The 25187-nt window shown below is 59.3% G+C and overlaps 1 protein-coding gene across 1 annotated transcript in view; it reads left to right on the top strand.

The window, feature by feature from the left end:
* Positions 1 to 25187, top strand: part of XYLT1 (xylosyltransferase 1) — a 186323-nt gene that overhangs the window by 61862 nt on the left and 99274 nt on the right. The window contains exon 2 of the mRNA XM_055134452.1: positions 12406 to 12444. Within this exon, the coding sequence (XP_054990427.1) occupies positions 12406 to 12444 (39 nt within the window). The remainder of the gene's footprint in view (positions 1 to 12405; positions 12445 to 25187) is intronic.

The following is a 25187-nucleotide window of genomic DNA, read 5'->3' as shown; positions in this document are numbered from 1 at the left end:
TGTCCCCCTTGCCCCTGAGCCCGGGTGGGGAGTGAGACCCCTTGAGGTGTAGGTGATGGACCCACCCACAGCCACAGCCGACCGCCGGCAGCCAGGGTGACGTGAGGGTGAGCACAGAGGAGGTGCCAGGGTCCCCTTCCCAGCCCCGCATCCAGGCAGCGGACCCCCTAGCTCTGATCCTCCTGAGGAACTTTTCAGAATGTTGCTGTTGGCTGTAAACGTCTCGACCTCTCCGGAACGTTCCAGAACGTTCCTAGCTAGTGTCTGTCCTTCTGAAGTGGGGTGGCAGCTGGGTATGACCCGGGGGCCCTCAGCTGCCCGTGCAGGTCAACCCCAGGAGTCAGCTGATGCTCCCCAGGCCCGTTGGGGACGGTGTGAGGCCAGGAGCCCCTCCTGCCCTCTCCCCTGGCCCCGGCCTCCCGGCCCGCCCGCAGGAGCGCGCGCCCCCACGCTGGCCTGTGCAGGAAGCCTCGGCCCGAAGGAGCCGCTGGAGGCGCGGCCAGCTCGAGGCAGTCTCAGGCCCCCGCCTGACCTTGGCACGGACGCTGGCAAACTTGGCTTCCTGGGTGTCAGATGTGTCCTCGGAGAAACAGAGCCATTGAGGCCGCCTTGAGGGGAGCCCTCTGTTCCCCGGTGAAAGGAGCTCATTGTCCGGGACCCCCGGCCCCCGGCCGCCCCCTCCCCACGTCCCCAGCTGCGGCTTTGTGCCGGCCCTGGCCCAGACCCACCTTCCTTCCCTGTCTTCCTGTCCGGGGGTTCAGGACCACCCGCCCCTGTGCAGGAGGGTTGGGGGACGCCTCCTCGGGGCAGGCCCGGGAGCACGCCGGCAGCTGCAGGGGAGAGGACGCGGGGTGGGGTGGGCTCAGACACCCCCTCTCTGGGGCCCGGCCCCCAAGCCTCCCACCTGCCAACCGGGTATCACGGCCGCAGCTGGCAGCTCGGGACTGAAACGACACCAGTGCCCGGCGTCCTTGGCCACCGGGGGCTCGGATCTCCTCCCCCCCCCCGGGGCCAGGGGGCTCGCTTCTCGTGGCCCTCCCCACACACCGGTAGGGTGGGGGTCGCTCTCCGCCCCCAGCCCTGCTGGGCTGAGCCTTAAACGGTCAGGCCCAGCTGGCCAAGAGTCGCCGGTGTGGCCCTGCAGCCTGCTGACCACCGCCCGGCAGGCCTCGCTCCCGAAAAGCACATGTGGGGCGGGGGCTGGGGCTTCTCGGGCAGAGATGCTGGCAGGGGCAGCGCTGTGGGCAGGGCAGGGGTGCGGGGAGGGGAGGGTTGCTTTCAGGTTCGGCCAGGAGGAGGTTCAGCTGCACCCCAGGCCTGCAGGCTCCGGGTCTTCAGACATTCCAAGGCAGACAGGAAACTTCTGTAGTGGGGAAACGTGCCTTTTCCGGGGGGTTGGAGCTCATCCTGCAGTGCTCAGGGCCTGTTCCCGGCTCTGCGCTCAGGGATCACGTCTCGGGGCTCAGGGGCTGCTCTGGGGTCGGCCACGTGCAGGGCTAGCGCCTGCAGAGCCCTGTACTCACGCCGCGCCTGCCCCATGCTGAAGCGTCGGCACACGGCCTGGAGAAGGGGAAGGACCTCGGGTCCGGGCTCTGAGGATGCCCCGGCTTCTGGCTCTGGGCCCGTCTACTCAGCTTCCTGGCCCCGTGTCCTCCTCTGGGGAGGAGGAGGAGGAGGGGAAGGGCCCTAAAATGGGGCCCTCGGCTGCGGAGGCCCCACCTACCTGCCCACACCCCGGGGCCAAAGGAGGCTCCCGAAACGTCAGTTGAACTGCTCAGGCGTGAGGACGCCCTCCTGTCCCCATGACCGTCCCCCCGCTGGCCTGCCTGGCTCACCCTCCGCCCCTGGGTCCCCAGCAGCCTCCTGGCCCTGTCCCCAGAGTCCTACCCCCAGCCTCCTCTTCCCAGCCGCCTCCCTCTGGCCACCCCCAGCCTCCTCCCTCCGGCCTCCTGTTCACTGGCCTCCTCTCCCCACACGTTCCCCCCACTGGCTTCCTCTCTCCCCACCCCGGGTCTGGAGAGGAGACACGTCCGAGCGGTGTGGGGTTGCCCCTCCAGCTGCCGCAGACCCCTCGTGTGTGTGTGTGTGTGTGTGTGTGTGTGTGTGTGTGTGTGTGTGCGCTTGGAACCATTCCTGCCTTGCAGAGCCGCCGAACCCCAGTTTCCCCGTACAGGCCGCCTGGCAGACACGGGCTGGGGGCCCTGGAAGGGGGCGAAGAGGGAGTGAGGACAAGGGCCAGGAACATGCGCCTGCAGACACGCGTGTCGGGGCAGGGGCAGGGGTGGGGGGGGAGAGCGCCCCACGACGGGCTTGGTGGCAGCTGGACTCCGGGCCGGGTTTGGAGGTGGAGGGGTTCGCCCGAGAGAGTCTTTCCTTCTCTCCTGGGTGGCAGCCGCCTTGCTGGGAAGGGGGGCGGGGGGCTGGACCCACGTCTGGGAGGGAGAGGGGACCCGTCTGGGAGGGAGAGGGGACCCGTCTCGGATCGGGGCAGAGCAGGTTTGGCTGCGTCTGGCCCCTCTGAGGGGACCCACCCGACTCCCCCAAGTCTTGCATCTGGGGCTCCCACTGAGCCGTGACCCGAGTGGCAGAACCCTCTCCCCGAAGCCCCCCGGACAGAGCAGGACACCGGGCGGTGGTCCGAGCTGGCGGCCGGGTGGGACTGGGGCGTCCACATATTCCCCGGAGCCGGGACCCACTGGCCCTCTGGGCTGGCCCTGTGGGGCGGAGGCCGCCAAGCATCTGGGTTTTCTTGGCCCTCGGCCTGGCTGGGTGGGGCCGGACTCAGGGCTGTGAGGGTGTCACCCACCCTGCCAAGTGCCTGCGTCTTCTCCCCCCCACCCCTGAGAGGACGCCTTTAGCTCTGTGACTCGAACCCTCGTCCCAGGTCCCAGGGCTGAGTCTCCCCTCCCACCCCGGCCGGGCGTGTGACCATGGGAGACGTTTACGATTCTTCTTCTTCAAACCAAGTTGAGGGGCTGGAGCGATAGCACAGTGGGGAGGGCGTTTGCCTTGCACGCGGCTGACCCGGGTTCGATTCCCAGCATCCCATAGGGCCCCCCGAGCATCGCCAGGAGTGATTCCTGAGTGCAGAGCCGGGAGTAACCCCTGAGCATCGCCAGGTGTGACCCAAAAAGCAAAAACACAAAACAAAACCAAGTTGAGTCATTCATGGAAGCCCCGTGGCACAGCGAGGGGGGATCTGGCGTCAGAAACAGGGACCCGGGACCCCCCCCCCCAGGGACGGGAACTCCCCACTGAGGATGAGGAGTTGGTGTGGGGGGGTGGAAGGGGGTGTTCCTGGTTCCACCGGGGGCTGGGCCCCAGCTTGGCTGCCTGGTCTCGGGGTGTGGCCTCGGGTGCCAGCCTCCCCCGTGCAAACCCTGCCCACAGACGCGCAGCAAAGGGCCTCTCTGAGCCTCAGTGGCAGCCCCTGTCGGATGGGGCCGCAGCCCGAGTCGTGAGGCTTCAGGAAGAGAGGGGTCACGGGCCAGGATGTCCCACACTCCTCGGAGCCCAGGGCTGATGGCGGCCTCGCTCCTTTCCCGTCCTGAGGCTTCAGGAAGAGAGGGGTCACGGGCCAGGACGTCCCACACTCCTCGGAGCCCAGGGCTGATGGCGGCCTCGCTCCTTTCCCGTCCTGAGGCTTCAGGAAGAGAGGGGTCACGGGCCAGGACGTCCCACACTCCTCGGAGCCCAGGGCTGGCAGCGGCCTCGCTCCTTTCCCGCCTCGCAGAGTAAGGACGGGGGAGAACGGGAGCCCTGGGGGGCCCCAAGCAGCTGCTCTGAATCTGCTTGGATTCTCGGACCCCGGCCACGCACAGCTGGCAGCTTTGCCCCGCTGGCAGCTGGGAGCCGCCACCCCATGTGGCCGATGTCCCTTGGGGGGTCAGTTTGGCCCTGGCCGTGCCCTGGGGAACGTGCAGTGGCGGGAGTCAAACCCGAGACGCCCGCTGCAGGGCTCAGGCACCGGCACGTTGGCAAAGTTTCCTTCTGTGCACAGGGTGTGTGTGGGGGGTGGGGGAGGCACACTCGGCGTGTTCGGGGAACTGTGGGAGGTGCTGGGGAGTTGGGCCAGGCCCGCAGCCGCAGCCACACACACGGTGAGCACTTTAGCCCCAAGCACCCCCGCCAGCCTCCAGTGTCCATCTCTAAAGCAAGGCGAAAAATGGGTCTGGTGGGGGTCCCCCCAGAGGGGCGGGAGTCCAGGTGGGGGTACCCTGGAGAGGCAGGGGTCCGGGTGGGGGCGTCCCCGGAGAGGCGGGGGTCTCGGTGGGGACGTCCCCAGAGAGGCGGGGGTCTGGGTGGGGGTGTCCCTGAGAGGTGGGGGTCCGGGTGGGGGTGCCCCCAGAGAGGCGGGGGTCCGGTGGGGGTGCCCCTCCTCGCCAGCATCCCGGCCCTCACCCAGCCCAGGCTGCCCCGCACCCCTCCCCTCCAGTGGCCCCCGCCGCCCCCGTGTCCACTCTCCGCCCCTCACGCCTCTCCCTCTCAGAAAAGCATCTTCAGCTGCTGGCGGTTACACCAAGGGCCGCTCTGTGACCGTTGAATGTGTCATAAAACCGCTGGGGACATGAGACAACAAGGCCTTGAGATTGTGGTTTCCGTGTCCAGGAACCCGCGTCACACAGAGACCCACAGAGCAGCCAGGACACCACGCCCCCACCCCATTTAAGCACGTGGCCCCCACCCCATTTAAGCCTGTGACCCCACCCCGTTTATACCTGTGACCCCACCCCGTTTATACCCGTGACCCCACGCCGTTTATACCCGTGACCCCAGCCCAGTTATGCCCATGACCCCACCCCCGTTTATACCCGTGACCCCACCCCCGTTTATGCACGAGACCCCCCCTGCCCTATTTATGCCCGTGACCCCCCCAGCTTGCTTATGCCCGTGGCAGGTTCCCCCCGACTTCGGCCTTCACCGCCCAGGCCCCACCTCACCTGAGACCCTGCTGTCGGTCTGGGCTAGACCCTGCTGCGGGCAGGAGGCGGCAGGAAGCAGGGGCAGACGTGGCAAACGTGGCGTGGTTCAGTGCCGGGAGAGGCGGGCAGGCCCGACAGTGGCGTGCAGACCCCCATTCCCCCTTACTGAGGGGCCCGCCAGGTCGGCCGCATGCTCTGTGCACCTGGGAGACGCCCCTGTCCCCTCCACGGGCCCCCGACGCCCACCCCACCGAGGTGCCCACCCACCCAGGGGCCTTGGCATTGGCCAACAAGGCGAGCGCCGTGTGGCCGCAGCCTCTGCTGGGGACCCCCGCCCCCACCCTGCAGAAACCCGCCCCTTCTCAGAGGCCGCAGGACATGCGCCCAGGAGACCCCGCGCGGAGAGGGGACCCCATTGGGGGACGCCTGCCTGGGCCCGGGGAAGCTGGGGAGGGGGTGGCCAGGCCACACTCCCAGGAGAGGAGGGGGCTCTGCCCTGAAGTGGGAGATGGGGGGGCGTGGTCACCCCATTCCTGCATCCGGACCCCCAGCTGACCTGCGGGGAGGCGGGGAGGGCATGTGGGCAGAGGACCCCCAGGCCCCGGCGGGGGACCGTGAGGGACTCCCAGTCTCTCAGCCCCTGGAGTATTGACTCCTGACCTCCAGCACTGCGGGTGGTGCTCCTCTGTGGCTCGCTGTACAGTGCTCGATGACACTCGTTGGCCGTGGGCAGGTCCTGGGATATGTGTCCTCCCCGCCGCTGGGTGGGCACTGGCCATCCTTCCAACCTGCACTTCTGCGGTAGAGTTCCGTGTTCCCGGAGCTTTGTAGACCCGAGACTCCCCCAAGGGTGTTCCATAAAAAAAATCAGATTCTGGGGCTTCTGGCTTTGACCCTTAAACTCGCACAGTGAGAGGCCCGCGGGCTGGGGAAATGGCTCAAAAGACCAGAGCGCTGGGCCCGAGTTCAGTCCCCCCACGCAGCTGGACGTGGCCCTACTGGGAGGCCCGTGCAGCAGCCTCGTGCAGGGCTGACGCCTTGACCGGCGCCGTCCAGCTGGTTGGGAGTATCCCCAGGGTCCCTGAGCACTGCTCAGGAGGCGGGACCCTTCTTAGCCCTCGGCAGGGTCCCTCCGACAAATGGAAGTGCCCACGGAGGCCTCTGCCCTGGTTACCCTTCAACTAGACAGTCCCCAGGCTCTGGGGTGAGTCTCTCTTCCTCTCACCCCTGCACACCTTTGCTTTGTGCCGAGTACCTGGTGGGGCAGCCGGGCGAGAGGCATCCCCCTGATCCTGGGAGCTCCTCCCCCATCACCCCAGGGGATTCCCCAGGGGAACAACCCCCCCATAGTTCTAACAAGGACCCCGCTGGGGGTGTCTGTGCCAGGGTGGGGCTGCGTGGACCCAGGGTCAGTACTGACTTGGTGAAAAGTCCATCTCCCGGGGTTTGAGTCCCGGGGTGCTCACCAGACTGTCCACAGAACGTGCTAGAACAAATGCTACATTTTCTGATGGGGGGTGATGACACCCAGGAGCCACCCGGGAATGAGCCAGGAATATATGGGAGGGGGGTGCAGGACGCTGGAGGAGTGCCCGGGCGCCCCCGTCCACGCCCACCCCCCCACCCCACCTTCCTGGGCTTGGCTGGTTCCCGGGGGGCCTGGAGCCTGGCGTCTGGCCTTCCCCTGCCAGAGTCCGGAGTGCTCCCCTGCCTTCAAGGGCACCGCCTGGCTTCAGCTGTCACGAGGTTGATACCCAAGGCTGGCTGCGAGTCGGTTCCCCGGGGGAGGAGGCGTTTGGGCGACTCAGCACTGCCCCCTATTGGGGCACAGGGACCGCCTTTGATTTTCCGGCGGGTCTCAGGTTAATTTCCACGCCCTGCCCTCCCGCCCCCACCCACCTCGCCCGCCCACCCGTCAGTCAGCTGCTTGCACAGATGACCCAACAGGAAGCCGGTCGTTATGGGGATGACTTCTGTTTGCTTAAGTTTTCTTCCTTTTCGCAGAGACCACAAAGCATCCTTGGTCCCAAGGAGGGGAGTGGGGCGGGGGTTGGGAGTTGGGGTGCCCGCGTTCTCCAGAGCAGCTCCTGGGGAATCACTCAGGGCAGTGGGGTCCAGTGTGTGGTCTCAGCAAGGTCAGTGGGACCTGGGAAGGCTGCTGGAGCCCCTTCTCAGCCTCGGTTTCCCAGATCTGGCCTGGGAACGCTGGTTTCCACCTCTTCGCGGTGTTTCAAGGGTCAGTGGAATAAGGTGCCTGTATAGCAACTAGATTGTTTGGGGGGGCCACCCTTGGCGGTCGGTGCTCAAGGCTTTCTCCTGGCTCTGTGCTCAGGGGTCCCTCCTGGCGGGTCTTCCACCGTCATGAGTGCCCAGGTGGCCGTGTGCCAGGCTAAGGTCCTGCTTGCCGTTCTATTGCTCTGGCCCCTAAGACCTAGATTTTTTTTTTAACTTTTTAAATGAGTCACTGTGAGACAGACCCTTGCAAAAATGCTCCTGCTGGAGTCGCAGCCCTCCCTCCACGAGTGTCTGTTTCTCAGCACCCGTGTCCCCAGGTTCTTTATCATTACCTCCACCCCCCACCCCCTGCCTGCCTCTATGGCAGGCGCTTCCCCCCACCCCCTTTCTCTCTCTCTGTACCCCCCCTTTTTGGGCATTGTGGTTTTCCATATTGATATTGAAAAGAACCTAGATTCTTCAACTGTGAGTCATGGCCCCATAATTGGAGTAACTTAGAATGTATTTTAAAATAACTTTATTATCAGCCAATATTTGATTTGCGTGAACTATTTTGTATACCTGTTTCCTATGGCCAATCGTACCTGGTTTGGGGCTTTTCATTTTGTTCTTGTTGTTGTTTATTGGACCAGAGATTACCTGGTGGTGCTCAGGACTTACTCCTGGCTCTGTGCTCAGGGATCACTCCTGTTCGGGCTCAGGGAACCATAGGGGGTGCCAGGGACCAAACCCAGGTCAGCCACGTGCAAGGCAAGTGCCCTACCCATGGTATCATCGAGTCCCGTAGGACCAGATTGTATTCATACCTCTTGGGTGAAAGCGGGCTGTGAGGGGGAGCGGCCAGAGAATAAAGCAGTGCCCAGAACAGAGCTGGGAAGGGTGTGGTGCTAGGCGTCACTTAACCAGCAAAGTCGTAGGTGTTAGTATACTCAGAAACTGTTCTCAGACCTTGATCAGCAGTGGTGCCCACGGGGTCAAGTTTGCAGTGAACCAGGCGAGTGAAAACTGCATTCTGGGCCCCCCTCCCCCAGAGCTGCAATGGTATGTGCATCCGTTAGAAAGAAAAAAACAGCCGTCTGCCAGAGCCATCTGGTCTACCTCCAACAGCGTGTCAGCCCCTGGTGGTCGACTCCTCTGGCCTGGAGCAGGGGTCCAGCTCGCACGGAGCCTACACATTGCGGGTCCTGGATGGTGGGTCGGGACTGGCCAGTTCGGGTTCCTGGAGGCCCATCGTAGACTCAGGGGGAAAACACACACACCCAGTCGTCGCTCTGTTGGGGACCACAGTGACAGTACATTTCTGTTCCGCCTCAGTCGTGCAGCATAACCAGGAGTCCTGCAGCCAGCGGCTTGGGGAGGAGGGTGTGTGTTCTTCTCGTGTAGGAAGCTTGGCCCGGAGTGGGCCAGTGGGGGCTGGGCTGGGCGCTCAGGTGCAGGCTGGACCAGACCTGTGTCCCATGTCTTTCATGCTCCTTGGACCGTCTGGCGGTTGAGTCTCCTGCTTGCTCTTCTCGTGGGGATGACTCCCAGGCAACAGAGACCACTCCCAGCCCAGCCTGTCCCTCCCAGGCCTCGGCTTACGGCAGATCCACTGACCTCTTCTTGCCAACGCGGGCCAGGTGGGCACACGCCTGGTCCAGGGAGGAGGGGCGGGGTGGCGGTACACTCGGCGAAGAGAACCCCAAGGTCATGTGCCCCAAGGGTGTGGTTGCGGGGAGCAGAGGATCACAGAGGCCTCCCCCCCACCCCGGCTACCTAGTTCCCCATCTGACTTCCCCAATTTGGTGGTAGCGGAGAGGGCTCCCCTTGGCGTGTGTGGCAGCCCCGGGCTTCCTGGCACTTGCATGATGATTCGGAAGGCGTCTATAGCCTCCAAGCATGTTGCACATCCCCCGCGGGCCCCCAGGAGCCTTTGTTCTGAGAGGCAGGAATTTACTGTACTGTAAACCAGAAAGGCCCAGTTCAGAGAGACGTGCTGCGTCAGGCAGACAGCCCCAGAGACCCGGTTCCACTTCGTTACCCTCTGCAATTAAGAAGGAGGTCGCCGAAAGGGAGACCTGAGACCGTGTGTGTGTGTGTGTGTGTGTGTGTGTGTGTGTGTGTGTGTGTGTGTGTGTCTGTGTGTTTCACTCCTTGAATTCTCTAGACCAGACCACATTAGAGAGTGATTTCTAAAGTCCTATACAGAAGGAGCAGTGAGCAGTAGGCAGGTGACTCAGAAGTGTCCAAGATACGGCCACTTGTGGGTTCTTAACTTCCTCCTGGTTAGTTAATTGCACTGTAGCACTGTCGAACTGTCGTCTGTTGCTCATCGATTTGCTCGAGTGGGCACCAGGAGCGTCTCCATTGTGAGACTTGTTGTTACTGTTTTTGGCATATCGAATATGCCACAGGGAGCTTGCCAGGCTCTGCCGTGCGGGTGGGATACTCTCGGTAGCTTGCTGGGCTCTCTGAGAGGGAACGGAGGAGTTGAACCCGGGTGTGCAAGGCAAATGCCCTACCCGCTGTGCTATCACTCCAGTCCAGTTAGTTAATGAACACGTTAAAAAAAAAAAAATAACCGTAGTGCTTTGTCTTCCAAAAGCTCTTGGATGGATATTGGACCCCTCTCCCTCTCCGCAGGACTGCAGGGTCGCTAGTGTGGGGGCACCAGGCAGGAGCTGGGGCTCCCTGCTTCTCGCTTCCCCAGGCTCTGAGCTTTGAAGATGCAAAAGCCAGAGGTTCCCGGTGATCTCCCCAAAAAGTGAAGTTGTTCTTAGGGGTTCTGGAGCGAATTCTCCCCGACCCCCATCACCCTCTTGGGATTCTGAGCCGTGAAGCAATGAAGCGTAAGCCCCAAAGAATAGCCCAATTGGCTGTGAGGCACAATTTAATTGATCTGGGCATGCACCCAACACCCGAGGGCCTGGCTCGGAGAAGGAAGCGAAGGTTGACTGGGCAGACACAGTCTCATCTTCTCGTCCAAATGTGGATGGTGTGAATGGGCTAGAGAGACACTGGTGCACACACATACGTACGCACACACAGATATGCACACAGAGACAGTCATACACACCCACACACACACATGCATATGTGCATCATGCACATATGCGCGTGTGCATGTGCACGCACACACACACACATGTCACAAAGTATAAGGCCAAAGGACTCCTTGGGACTAGGGTGAAATGTGAAAATCTCCGGATGTTTTCCATGGCCGCGTCCTTCCGAGTGATAGCCTTAGAATTAGGGTTGGAATTAGGGTAGGAACTGGACTTGGAACTAGAATCGAGGGAGATGCTCTCCTGGCTCTGAGAACAAGGCCAACACTGACCCAAGTGTTGCTGGGTTCTTGCCTTTCGACGCGTCAGAATCAGAATTTGGCAGGTGGGTGAAGTTCGTGGTAACAATGACCTTGAAAGTCTGGAGCAGTTGGCGTAAGGCAGAGGTTTCAAAGGCTCCAGTCTCCTGCTTCTTTGCAGACTGTGCTCAGAATACTTCATGCATGCTACTCTGTCCTGCGAACAGCACACAGAGTCCAGTCCACTCACTGCTGGCGGGTAGGCAGAGCTCCGGAGAGGATTTTTTTTTTGGGGGGGGCAACACAAAAGAACCATCAGAGCAGAAGAACCAAGATTCGGAAACCACCCTTGTATTCCTCGCCCGAGGAAGGGGTGAACAAAAGATAGGATATACATCCAATGGAATATTATTCCGCCTTTAAAAAGATGGAACTCGATCCACAGGGCCAGGAAGAGCGGCCAAAGGGCAGGAATACATGCCTGGCCTGTGTGTAGCCTGGGGGGGGGGGGGGTTCAGTCTCACGTGTCCTCAGCATCACATGACTAGCCATTGAATCCCAACCATTCAGATGTCACCAGGAGTGGCCCCAGGCCCCTAGGGGAATGTGCCATGCGGGAATGATTTTCACAGCAGTTGGGCTTTCGCCTTTCACGCGGCCGATCCGTGTTCGATTCTTCCGTCCCTCTCGGAGAGCCCGGCAAGCTACCGAGAGTATCCCGCCCGCGCGGCAGAGCCTGGCAAGCTACCCGTGGCGTATTGGATATGCCAAAAACAGTAACAATAAGTCTCTTGATGAGAGACATTACTGGTGCCCGCTCGAACAAATCGATGAGCAATGGGATGACCACCCTCCTTTTTTTTTTAATACCACTAAAAATTAAAGATGGAAGTCATGCCTTCGGGGACAGCCTGGATGAACCAGGATGATGTTATTGGGTGTGTGTGTGTCTGGGGGGGGGCGGGAAATCAAACCAGACATAGAAAAATAGATGCCTAGACACCTCCTCACCCGCCGACTGACTGATGCTCATTTGCATGGCACCCTCATGCACCGTTGGCAGAGTCTGCCAGGACCCGGGGAAGCTTCTAACCCATCTGCCTCCAGGGCCCTCAAAGCGGGCTTTTCTCTCGAAGGCGGTTGGCGGCTGTCTTCCGCAGGACCCCGAGTCCAAAGCGGTTCCGTTCCAAGCTCGCACGGCGCAGACAAAAATAGCTTTTTATATACTGGCTTCCTGTTTCCCCTGGAAACGGCTGCTGAAAACCGGGGGCCTCCTCCCTGCCGTCCTCGCCTCCCCTCTGCCCGCCCTGGCCCCCGCCTCAAGAGTTCATGTTTAATGACCCGAGACATTCCCACCAAGCCCTTCCAGTCAATTGGCTTTTGTCGTGAGTGAATGAATAGACTTTTCTTGGCCTTCTCGCGCCTGAAAAGGCGCTTCCCGGCCCGCTGGAATGTGCTGCGGGAGCAGGAATTAAGCCCTTCTCTCTCCCCGGCTCCTCTCGCTCTTCCCTCATTCTTTCATTCTTCCCCAGATCAGACGCCAATTGGTGGTCCTGCCCTAATGAGGACTTTGTATTCGCTGGGTTTCTCCCTAATCCCCTCGGAGCCCCTTCCCCTTCCCCGGGCAGGGTCTCAGCCCCCTTGGCCTTCTCCGGCCAGCGGGCTCCGTTGCGTATTTCTTTCCGCTTCATCGTGTCCAGGGCCCCCGTGCGTGCGTGCGTCCCCGACACAAGACGCGGGAGCCCCTGGGAGCCGCTGGGTGTGGGCAGAAGTGCCCTGGGGGCCGGGCAGGCCGGACCGTCCTGTTCCCACGTCCTGGGTCTGGGTCGGGGGTAGGGGCTCCCCCGCCCGCCCCCCGCCCCGTGGGGTTGCCCAGCGGCGGGATTCAGTGGCGCTGGGCGCGGGGTCACCGTTTTCCAGGTTTTCCACTTCTCACGCCTCCTTTCTCCTTTCCTCTTCACGCAGGACCCGCAGCCGAGCCCGCTGATCTCCCTGGAGAGCCAGGTCAGTACCTGCCCTGCCCCTGCCGGCCCTCTCCGCCCGCCGCGCCGCGCCAGCCACACACGGAGCATTCCCGCCGCCTCTCGATCCCGGGGTTCAGAGCACCTCACGCCGTCCCTCCGTCCCACTGCACGCCTGTGTGCGCATGCACCACTGACACTCCGGGTGTGAGAGTGTGAGTGCGTGTGTGTGTGAGAGTGTGAGTGTATGTGTGTGAGTGTGTGTGAGTGCGTGTGTGTGAGTGTAGGTGTATGTGTGCGAGTATATGTGTATACATACACATATATTCACACACATAAACATATATGTGTATATGTGTGAGTGTATGTGTGTGAGTGTGTGAGAGTGTCTGTGAGTGTGTGTATGTGTGTGGGAGTGTGTGAAGTGCATGTGAGTTTGTGTGTGATTGTGTGTGTGAGCGTGTTAAGTTTGTGTGTGTGCGAATGTGTGAGTGTGTGAACCTGTGAGAGTGTGTGTATGTGTGTGAGAGTGTTAAGAGTGTGTGAGTTTGTATGTGAGTGTGAGTGTATGTATGTGTGAGAGTGTTAAGAGTGTGTGTGAGCTTGTGTGTAAGTGTGAGTGTATATATGTGAGAGTGTTAAGAGTGTGTGAGTTTGTATGTGAGTGTGAGCGTATGTATGTGTGAGTGTTAAGAGTGTGTGTGAGCTTGTGTGTGAGTGTGAGTGTATATATGTGAGAGTGTTAAGAGTGTGAGTTTGTATGTGAGTGTGAGTGTATGTATGTGAGAGAGTGTTAAGAGTGTGAGTTTGTGTGTGAGTGTGTGTGTTAAGTGTGTGTGTGTGTGTGTGTGAGTGTGTGAGTGTGTGTGAGAGAAAGAGCATCTTCCTGGCTTATGTGTGTATATGTGAGAGTGTTAAGTGTGTGTGTGTGTGTGTGTGTGTGAGTGTGTGTGTGAGAAAGAGCATCTTCCTGGGCTCCGTGAGCCCAGCTCTCCGCCAACATGCACACCCAGTGACTCAGTCCCTTTGGTCTGCTCATCGGAGGGTGGCAAGGTGGGCTGAAAGGCAGGGGTGGGTGTCCCGTCATGGGAAGGGGGGGAAGGAGAGGAGTCGGGAGAGGAGGGGAGGGGTGCCAGCACCGGCCCCTTCAGCCCTTTCCTTACCCAAAAAGCAGGGGAGGCGCTTGCCTGGCATGTGGCGGACCCAGGCTCGACCCCTGACGCCACAGCGGCCCCCGGCCCGACCCTGCCAGGGGTGGTCCCTGAGCGCAGGCCCCGGCCAAGTACGCTGGGCAGGGCCCCCAAACAAGAACCCGGAAGCAATGCACAGGGCAGGATGTTCCCAGTTGGGCCACTAACGGCCCAGAAAGTTCTGTGACCAGAGAGCCTTGGTCCTGGTGGGGCCGGGGCCCGGTGGGCGAGGGAGTCAGCCCGGGGCTGAGCCCCTCCTGGGGTTTCAGGTGCATCGCTGTAGGAGAGGGGCGGGCGGGGGAGGGAAGTGTTGGAGGACGGCCTGCCCAGGCCCGAGCCTGCGGTCAGAGAGCTCTGCCACGTCTGCACACCGGGCCTGGGTTCTGCGGGAATAATGCCAGTTTTCAGTTGAACCACGGTGCCCGCTCAGGCCCTCGGCGCCCCAGGAGGTGGACGAGTAAGGCGCTCTCTGGGGTGGGGGGGCGCGAGATGCTGGGGGCCCTGAGTGGGGGCCACGTCCCGTCCAGCACGGCCCCAGGCACCTCCTTTTGACGGGCCTGGGGAACCCCAGGTCTTTGCTGGGCCATGCCCAGCTCCCACCGGGGCTCCCGGAGAAGCCGGGCTAATAGTTATCATTAGCTAATTAGCTGCCGATTGTCCAACCCAACTGAAGGACTGAAGCCTCGGCTACACCAGCAATTCTCAGCCTCCCCCGAGGGCACGGGCTCGGGATGCTTGGCACACAGATGGGGGGCTGTGGGCATCTGGAAGGCTGTGCCCAGGGGGAGAGGGGGCTGGGGTATCACACCAGGACCCGAGAGTGCCCTCTTGCCCTCCCGCCAGAAGTAGGATGTGCCGTGTGTGTGTGCGTGTGTGTGTGTGTGCGTGTGTGTGTGTGTGTGTGTGTGTTGGGGAGCTGGAGGCTCTCTGGTCCCCTCTGTCATCCCGCCTGTGTGCCAGTCACCCTCTCTGCGTCACATGGGACCGAGCCTGCCTCCATGCCAGGACAAGGGCCTCGAGGCCCCCTGGAAATTCCAGGCCTGCTTGCCCCCCCCCCGGGGAGTGTGTGCAAGGGGGCAGCACTGCCCAGCGGCCAAGGCTTCCAGGGTCGGAGCCAAGACAGCAGAGCACTGGCCTGGCACGTGCCCAGCCCTGGGTTCTATCCCCGGCTCAGCAAAGTAAATCAGAGCACAGGCTGAGCTGCCACGCACTGGAACCCGGGCCGGGCTGCTGACAGGGGGTGGCCGGTGCTGGGCTGTGGACAGGGGATGGCTGGCTCTGGGCTGTGGAGAGGGGCTGGCCGGCTCTGGGCTGTGGACTGGGGGTGGCCGGCTCTGGGCTGTGGACAGGAGCTGGCCGGTGCGGGCTCTGGAGCTGTCCTCTCCAAGCAGGGCTGGCGGGGCTGACTCTGTCCCGGAGGGTCCTGGGGCCCCTCAGGCCTGTCCCTCTGCAGCTCACTCCGCACCCCGGCACTTTGAGCAGAGCTGTCGCCTCCTCCCCCGCTCGGCTCCGAGTGACCTTTCCCTCCGTGGAGAGCACTCTTGCAGAGTCATCAGGGAGCTTCCGGATGGCGCTACCTCGGTCTCCAGCCCATTAATCCTGACGGTGCCGCACATCTGGCGAGAGGCGGCCGGTGGCTCCTCCGCCATCTGCCTGCCTGCCTCCGGCCTCCTGCGGGGCAGAACCACTCCGGGTCCACAGGGCGGCTGGGCGGGGGGCGGGCCCTGTTCCTTGACTACGATCTTCTCCTCTGGCTCTGATTTGCCGGGTCCGAGGAGTCCCGGAGGGTCAAGGGGCAGGGAGGCAGCCTCCCCCCTGCCCCCCCGCAAAAAAAAATAAAAGAAAAGAACAAGGGTTTGGGGGTGGGTAGCTCAGTGGTTAGGACACAAGCTCAATCCCCAGCATGCATGGTTCTCTTCTGAGCACCAACATAGGGCATTTGCCTTGCACGCGGCCGACCCGGGTTCGATTCCTCCGCCCCTCTCGGAGAGCCCGGCAAGCTACCGAGAGTATCCCGCCCGCACGGCAGAGCCTGGCAAGCTCCCCGTGGCGTATTGTATATGCCAAACACAGTATCAACAAGTCTCACAATGGAGACGTTACTGGTGCCCGCTCGAGCAAATCAGAGCAACGGGACGACAGTGCTATCATTAATTCAAAGTCAGCCAACCCCCAGGCCGTGTGAGGTGAGGCTCTTGGGCAGTCTTGGGGGATGGAGCCCTCGAACCCCTCAGCCAGGTGACGTGTAGGGGAAAGACTCAGGGCCCCCGGCTGCCCCCAGCCCCCGTCCTTCTGAGTGGGCGTGGGGGGGCAGGTTTTGGGCGGCTGGGCGCCTGACACTCCCAAACAGTCTGTGGCTTTGGGGCTGACGCCAGCCCAGGGACAGAGCCCGCCGTGTGTTGGCGTCTCCACCCGTGCTGGCCCCCCGCCCCGCCCACCCTCCCGCAGCCTGGTGGGGGCTCCGGGGCCTGAAAGCGCCTCTGTGCCCGGGCAGCCGCAGGCAGGCGGGACGCTGAGGGGGTTCAGGCGTCAGCTCGGGCGTGTTTGCTTAACGCTCCTGTTTACTCCTCCACTCCCCCGTGGGACGGGGAGTCCGTCTCTGGGCTGGCCTGTTCCTCTCGCCGTGATCAATAGTGGACTGTGCGGTCCTGTTATTATTAGCAACGTCCTCTCTGATTCAGGCGGGGCCCACCCGAGCGCCAGACTGGGAGTGAGGCGCAGCATGTGTCACCTGGGGACAGGGGAGGAGGGAGGCTGTGACTGGGGGGGTCAGGCCAGGTCGCAGCGCAGGGGTTGCTCGGGAAGAGAGCCCCTGAAATGGTGGTGTGGGGTTGGGAGGTCGGCTGGCCACAAGGCAGCCAACTGTATCACTTGAAATGAGGGCTGCAGAGCAGAGAGGTGCGATCTGCTGGGGTCGTGGTCAGTGCAAAGGCCCTGTGGTCACCTGCTCACAGCACCTGAATCTGGTGTGACCAAAGCAGACAGCTGGGTTGCAGTGGACCAGACCGACGCTAGACAAAATTTAGCTTTCATTGCGTGCCAGGAACCCAGTAAAGGATATTGGATGGTGACGTGGGGTGACATTTGACTCCAGGCTTGGGGGGGGCGGGGGGCGGGGATCGGACCTGGGTCTAGCATGTGCATCTCCCGGGCCCCAGAGCTTCCTGTTGGTCAGTCCCTTGGGGCTGTCCTCAGCCCATGGCAGCACCCTGGGCCTCTCTGTGGAAAGTGGGGTGGGGGGGTGTGTGCAGGGATGGTGCAGGCGTGCCGTGCCTCGCATGCAGCCGACCCGCGTTCAGGCCCCGGCACCCTGAGGGCGTCTTGCTGAGCCCCGCCAAGGGGACCCCTGAGTGCAGAGCCAGGGTCCCCGAGCGTCTCCCCTGGGGCCGTGCCACCTGCGCGAAGGCAGGTAAAGCGGGCGGCCCTGAGGGGAAGTCCTCCCCTGCCGGCTCCTGCGGCTGCTCACGGTGGCTATCGTCGTGTTTCCCCGCCTCGGGGCAGCGCCCCCCTTTCAGATGCGTCCATTGAACAAAAAAGCCTGCGCGCTGGCGGACAGGGCAGGGTGGGGTCCGCAGCCGATGGCGCAGGTCTGGGAAGGGAGACCCTCTTCCTTGCTATCCTTCTTCCGGAACCTTCCCTGTTGTCCTCCTTCTGGAACCTTCTTGTTCTCCTTCTGGAATCTTCCTTGATGTCCTTCTCCTTCTGGAAATTTCTTGTTGTCCTTCTCTTTCTGGAACCTTCTTGTTTTCCTACTTGGAACCTTCCTTATTTTCCTTCTTCTTCTGTAACCTTCTTTCCTGTCCTTTTCCTTCTGGAACCTTCCTTATTTTCCTTCTCCTTCTGGAACCTTCTTGTTGTCTGTCTCCTTCTGGAATCTTCTTGTTGTCTTTCTCCTTCTGGAATCTTCCTTGTTGTCCTTCTCCTTCTGGAACCTTCCTTATTTTCCTTCTTCTGTAACCTTCTTTCTGTCCTCCTCCTTCTGGAACCTTTTTTCTGTCCTCCTTCTGGAACCCTCTTGCTGTATTTTTCCTTCTGGAATCTTCCTTGTTGTCCTTCTCCTTCTGGAACCTTCCTTACTTTTCTTCTTCTGTAACCTTCTTTCTGTCCTTCTCCTTCTGGAAACTTTTTTCTGTCCTTCTCCTTCTGGAACCTTCTTGCTGTATTTTTCCTTCTGGAATATTCCTTATTGTCCTTCTCCTTCTGGAACCTTCCTTATTGTATTGTCCTTCTTCTGGAACCTTCCTTATTTTCCTTCTCCTTCTGGAACCTTCTTGTTGTCCATCTCCTTCTGGAATCTTCTTGTTGCCTTTCTCCTTCTGGAATCTTCCTTGTTGTCCTTCTCCTATTGGAACCTTCCTTATTGTCCTTCTTCTGGAACCTTCTTGTCCTTCTCTGGAATCCCCCGGCAGCCACCGGTAACACCTTCATTTCCTGCTCTCGGTTCTCTCCTCCCTGGTCTCTGCATCCCACCGTGGTCCTACCTTCTGTCCGGCAGCCCGTGGCCGATGTTCCGTGGCTCTGGCACCAATTGGACGTTCTCGCCTGGCACTGTCACTGCCTCTGTTAGACTCCCGGGAGGCCCTTTGTGGCGTCCGCTGAACTCTGCGTGTCTCTGGGTATTCAGTGGGGATAGGGCCTTAATGAAGGCTGTTTCTCAATAGAGCCCATTCTTAATGGTGCGTGGGACCCCGGGCCCTGGGGTCACACCTGGCAATGCAAGAGACCATCAGGGCACCCCTGGCGGTGCCTGGAGGAACATGCCATCTTGGAGGTTGAGTTCAGGGCCTTGAACATGTCCCTGCACCCCAAAAAGGCCTCTGCAGAGAAGGATTATTGATTTACTCTTCTCCTCCTCCTCTTCTTCTCTTCTTCTCCTTCTTCTCCTCCTCCTCCTCCTCCTCCCCTCCTCCTCCTCCTCCTCCTCCTCCTCCTCTTCCTCTTCCTCTTCTTCTTCTTCTTCTTCTTCTTCTTCTTCTTCTTCTTCTTCTTCTTCTTCTTCTTCTTCTTCTTCTTCTTCTTCTTCTTCTCCTCCTCCTCCTCCTCCTCCTCCTCCTCCTCCTCCTCCTCCTCCTCCTCCTCCTCCTCCTCCTCCTTCCTATTATCATTCTTATTGTCATTATGATCACTTTGCTGCTTTCAGAGTAGCTGATGGTGTCCATTTACTGGCCTCCCAGTCCCAAAAGCCCATTAGGGTTGTGCAAGGTGCAGGAGGCTGTGGTGACAGGCCCGAGACCCCTAGACCCACATCCCCTTTGCCTCTGTCAGGGTTACGTCCTTCCTGATGATTTATAAAAGATGCTCAGGTGAACATACATGCAACTCGCCTGACCTCCTGGCCCTGACATGTGCCCAGAACAGTGATGGCAGCCCACGGCCAGGGCCAAACCATCCAACACAAAGCCAGTTTCTTTCTTTTTTATTTATTTATTTATTTTTTATTGAATCACAGTGAGATATAGTTACAAGGTTGTCCATGATCGGGTTTCAGTCATAGAGTGTCCCAACACCCCTCCCTTCCCCAGTGTACATTCCCTCTACCAATGTCCCCAGTTTCCCTCCCTCCCACCCCCCACCCACCTGCATCTGTGCTACCGACCCCAACCCCACTTTGGGGCGCTGTGGTTTGCAATACAGGTACTGAAAGATTCCATCAGGCAGAGCCCGTTCCCCACTCCACCCCCAGGTCTCGTGCAGGGCGATCATTTCCCTCTACTGATGTCGTGCCGGTCCCCTCTCTATCCTAACTGCCCCCGCCCCCCACACACACACCTGTGGCAAGCTTCTGGCCATTGACCAGTCCTCCTGGCCCCTGTTTCTTTGGTCATGGCTGTGGATATTGGTCTCGTACTTTTTTTTTTGTATCTCACAAATGAGTGCGCTCATTCTACGTCTGTCCCTCTCCAAGAAGCCAGTTTCATCATAAAGGCGGATGTGATTTCAAGACGTGGGGAGGGGGGATGTGGCGTGTGCTGTCAGTGGTCGAGAGCCACATCCCCCCGGACCTCCCCAGCAGAGGGACAAAGAGACGGGGGAGCACAGGTAGATGGTCAAAATGGCCCATTTGGTAGGGCATTTGCCTTGCATGCGGCCGACCCGGGTTCGATCCCCGGCATCCCATATGGTCCCCCAAGCACCGCCAGGAGTAATTCCTGAGTGCAAAGCCAGGAGTAACCCCTGAGCATCGCCGGGTGTGACCCAAAAAGAAAAAAAAAAGACCCGTTTAATGCAGGGCTACTAGCATGCTTATAGCACATCTGAAGGGGTTCAAGGCACAGGACTGCACGTAGGTGTGACTGATCATTTACAGAGGTAAAGCGTCTCAGCGGAGGCGATTCTCTTGGAGAGATTCTCTTGGAGAGATTAGCTGAAGGAGACACTCTGTCTCCAGGGATATCTGTATTTTCTTGTTGCCTTTACTTGTACATATTAAACAATTTGTGGGCAGGGCGTTTGCTGGGGTTCGATTCTTCCATCCCTCTCGGAGAGCCTGGCAAGCTACCGAGAGTATCCCGCCCACATGGTAGAGTCTAGCAAGCTCCTCGTGGCGTATTCGATATGCCAAAAACAGTAACAACAAGACTCACTCACGATGGAGACGTTACTGGTGCCGGCTCGAACAAATCGATGAACAACGGGACGACAGTGCGACAGTGCTACGGTGCTTATTAATACCTGCAGTTATTTGGATAAACGCAGTAAGAGATATAGATTCCAAAACTTAGTTTTCTGGGCTCTGAGGACAAGCAAGGCTTTTACCGTAAATCCCAGACTAGGCCCTCAGGCCGGTTCAGCTTGTCCCTCCCCTTGGGGGTCCTGGCTCTTAAGTCATAAGAGCTTTGCATCAAGACCGTGCCTTTATGCATTCTAGACTGTCCCATTTTGATGCTGGGGTAGCTTTGCCACTTGCCCCGGGTCCATCCCAGTCCCACAGCGGGACCGCCCTGGGGGGTGTTAGAAACTACAGCAACCGAAGAACGAGTCAAGTAATTATGACAAATGCCCAGGAGCAGATAGATTTCAGTCAGTCGACTCCCAGATATTAGGATTATGACATTAACGGTCTTTCTGTGTTTAAGCAACGAGCATTACTCTGTAGTAGAATGTGAAAAGGCTCTAGGGGAACTAGAAAAGCAGGTCACTCGCTACAAATGCAAAGTCCAGAATTCCCAGAAAGTTTTGGTTGATAAGTAACCAAGCCTGACTTGGGGAATTGCGACCATGAGAGGCAGGACACAAAGGTAAAGGTTAAAGGTAAACTCAGGGGATTACCGGTGCTCACAAGCTGCTCTCTGGGGAGAAAAAAGGGAACTCACTGGTGAAGCCTAAAACTGTCACTGTCATCCCGTTGTTCATTGATTTGCTCGACTGGGCACCAGTAACATCTCCATTGTGAGACTTGTTGTGACTGTTTTTTTGGCATATCGAATACGCCACGGGGAGCTTGCCAGGCTCTGCCGTGCGGGCGGGATACTCTCGGTAGCTTGCCGGGCTCTCTGAGAGGGACGGAGAAATCGAACCCAGGTAGGCCTCGTGTAAGGCAAACGCCCTACCCGCTGCGCTATGGCTCCAGCCGGAGCCTAAAACACTCAGGGTTAATATCCAACAGGCGGAGAAGCTCACGTAACTTGGGAGCTGGGACCAGAAGGGGAAACGCAGGGTCTGGAGTCAAAGGCCGGCCGTGGCGTGTCTGAGCATTCATCCCCGAACAGCTTCCCCCGTGCTCAGCCCACGGATGCAAACAGGGAGCGAACAGAGCTCAGTCCTCTCTGTGGGGACTCCTGGGGTCCAGCTATTCCCAGGACCCTCCCCCAAACACGAGCCCTGGAAGCCCAGGTGCTCCAGAGCACTTTGCATATCCAGGAGGATAGCTCAGTGGGTAGCGCACTTGCCTTGCCTGCCGCCAGTGCTGGTTTCGTCCCTGGTACCACATGGGGTCCCTGAGCCCCACCAGGAGCTGTTTCTGCGCAGGGAGCCAGGAGTAAGCCCTGAGTGTCACCAGATGTGGCCCCGATCCCCTGCCCCCCCCCATCTCTTACCTCCGTCACAGAGGGTCACACCGGAGGGGCTCAGCGGGGATGGCTTCACACCCCCAGGAGAAGCTTCTGACTGGGGCAGAGAAGGTCTCCCGTGCCCTGCAAGCCCCGTTTGATATGTGGAGAGACACGTCCAAAATAGAAATGGATTGTAATCAAGTGTGAAAAGGCAATTAGCGCTCATTCTTAATCACTTGACCCGCGCGGTTAGCTATTGTTGTTGACAGGTGTTCTGTCTGCCCGCTGAGCATTTCCTGTCGAAACCTGCATGCCAGTTCTCCCAGGCCCCTCTCTGTCCGCCCCGCTGGCTCCCCCGTGACCATCTGTCCTCGGGCCGGCCCCGTGGACCTGTGACCCCATTGGCCCCAGTGGCCCCGCTATTCCTGTCCGGAGATCAATGCTCATTCTGGGATCAAATGCCAGACGCGTCCCCTGAGCCCGAGAGCTTCTGGGGCTGACTTGGGCTGTGAAGGAGCTGGAAATTCAGGCCCTTCCCGGAGAAGGGGTGGAGACCCCAGCTGGGAGAAGAGAGCAGTGGCACGCGCCGCAGTGGGATTCCCGGCACCACGTTGACTTGAGTCTGATCCCCGGCATCCAATAAGGTCCCCTGAGACCAGCAGTTGTGACTAGGAGCCCTGAGCAACGCTGGGTGTGGCCCAGACGCCCCGCCCCACTCAGACGCCCGCCCCCTGGACGCCCCGCCCCTGCCAGATGCCCCACCCCGTCCCTCCCAGACTCCCCGCCCCACTCAGATGCCCCGCCCCCTGGACGCCCCGCCCCTGCCAGATGCCCCACCCCGCCCCACTCAGATGCCCCGCCCCCTGGACGCCCCGCCCCTGCCAGATGCCCCATCCCGTCCCTCCCAGACTCCCCGCCCCACTCAGATGCCCCGCCCCCTGGACGCCCCGCTCCTGCCAGATGCCCCACCCTGCCCCTCTCAGATACCCCGCCCTCCCCGGACGCCCCACCCCTCCCAGACGCCCCGCCCCACTCAGAACCCTGCCCTCCAAGATGCCCCGCCCCTCCCAGACGCCACGCCACGCCCCTCCCCGGTCGCTCCGCCCCTCTCCGGACACCCCGTCCCGTGGCCCCCCAAAACCAAATAAGTGAGTGAATAAATTCATAAAAGGGGGATTTTGAGGCCCCAGTAGGAGTGATCGAGGTCACGGGAGAGGGGAGGACAGATCCTGGCACGCGGCACATCACAGTCTCTGTGCCCTGCCCCTGGGGTGATGCTTAGGGACGGGAGGAGGACGCCCCCCACCCCAGCGCTGGCCGCTGGATGGGCGCGGAGAGGGCCCGGCGTGTCTGCGGTGTTTGGAAGCAGCTGGCGGCAGTCGTGGGATTCTTACTAACGGACCCAAGTGGCGCCTGAAGCACACGCCCCCCAAGGCCAGCGGTTTCCCGGGGTTAAACTCTCGGATGGCATTCCCTGCCACCCACCCCCCACCCCCCTCTGACACGGGTGGTACCCTCGGAGGGCGGGCGTCTGGGAAACGACCCAGAAGAAATGAGGAAAGGAATCACACCGTAGCTTTGTGTCGGTTTCATTTTTTTCAGACTGGGCCTCTGTGCATCTGCTTGTCCCATGTATGTTTTTTTTTTAATTCGCCTTGCATTTTATATATTTATTTTTTAAAGTTGTTCACAATGATTTATTGTATTCAATATTCCAACACCAATCCCACCACCACCACTACACCTTCCCACCACCTTTATTTCGAATTTTCCCAGGCACCACCCAAACCTGTCCCAAAAGTATATCCTAAATAAAATGATTTATTTTGTATTGCTTGTTGAGTAATCTACTAGAAATGATCCAAAAATGTTTCCTTGGAGGAAAGTGTGTGAAGATTGTTGTATCTCACCCTGGAGCCACTGATCCCTTGTGCAAGAGCTTACTAACGTGTTGTTTCAGGAGGAGCCTTGTGTGCTAATCTTTATTTTTTTGATCAAGATCGGTTGCCTTCTACTTCACACCCCATCCAGTGTGGTGTGCTACTCTTGGTACATCGGTGGTGTATATAGTACAAGATGTTTCTCCAGGAATTCTGTCATTTTAAATAGGGTGATAGAGCTGGAGTTAAATTTTTAACTGGATGGTGACTTTGGGGTCCGGAGGCATCTCTGCAGCATGTTGGTCTCTTCCAAGATTTATCTGTGAGTCTCTGGATCACGGCCGTTAATGAGCTTCTGTGGTGCCAGAGGCAGTTCATGGGCGTGACTGCCAGGCTGTCCAAAAAATAGGAAGATGGGGCGAGGTTGCCCATTCCCGACTCCTTGAGAGCCTGGTTATTTTGGTCACAAAACCCCCAAGCCTTGAGTTTTTCAGCAGATTGATTTTCATGCATCTGGAGATTGGTGGTGAGCAGGGTGGCAATTGGGTTCTGGAGGTTGGGGCAGGTGGTGGCACCATCCGTGTTTTTTTTCCCCTGTTTTTGACTCAAAGTCTGTTTGTGTGAGATTGCTGTGTTCCGTGTCCAGGTCTGCTGGCTGGCTTCGACCACACGGAAGGGCTAACCGTTGGCGGTTGGAGGTGATCCACCCACACTGCGTAAGCTTCTCCTCGAATCGTTGAGTATCACGTGACTGTCTGCTGTTCTGGAACTTTCATTCAGCCATGTGATCAATAGTCTTTGTACTTTGATAATATAATAATTAATGGGTGTATAACATTGCATTAAATAATTATGAAGAATACCTGTCAGACCATGACAAAGCATCTTAAGGATGTGCTTTTGGAGAGAGGATATTCTTTTTTAAAAAAATCTTACAAGGCAATACAGGTTTTGTGACAGTATTTCCCAGAGCCGGTGATACTGCCCTGCGGGGGTAATGGAATGATGGGGGGGGGGTGTAGGCGTCTCCAGTGCAATTGGGGGGTCTTCCTTTTTGGTCATTTAAAGAGGTAAATTTCCAGGGCTGGGGGAATAGGACAGTGGGTAAGACACTTGCCTTGCACGCAGCCAACCCAGGTTCAATCCCCAGCATCCCATAGGGTCCCCCAAGCACCCCCAGGAGTGATTCCTGAGTGCAGAGCCAGGAGTCACCCCTGAGCATCGCAGACTGTGGCCCCCAAACAAACAACAACCAGAACAGAGGTAAATTTCCCAGGTGGGGTATTGAGTGATCTTTTTTTCCAGAAAAGTGGACCATAGACCAGATCAGTTTGGAAACCTCTGGGGATAATCAGATGGAATGTATCCCGTGTACAGCATTAGAATTCAGCTTCCGACTCTGCTGCATCCCGGGAAGTCCAGCCCCCACCATATGTCTGGGACCCCCTTTCTCATTTTCCCACACCCCCCACTCCCTCCCCTCCAGTGGAGACCAGCCCGTTCTGTGTCTCACCTGGTTGGCTTCTCCTTGGTTCCCTCATTTTCTTTCTAGTAGATTCTGTCACTGTCACCGTCACTGTAGTCCCGTTGTTCATCGATCTGCTCGAGTGGGCACCAGTAACGTCTCTCATTGTGAGACTTGTTGTTACTGTTTTGGGCATATCCAATACGCCACGGGTAGCTTGCCAGGCTCTGCCGTGTGGGCATGCTATTCTCGATAGCTTG

Source organism: Sorex araneus, chromosome 4 (genome assembly GCF_027595985.1).
Source record: "Sorex araneus isolate mSorAra2 chromosome 4, mSorAra2.pri, whole genome shotgun sequence".
Classification (NCBI taxonomy): domain Eukaryota; kingdom Metazoa; phylum Chordata; class Mammalia; order Eulipotyphla; family Soricidae; genus Sorex; species Sorex araneus.
Note: the sequence above shows the minus strand (reverse complement) of the source record. Positions and strands in the feature narration are given on the sequence as shown.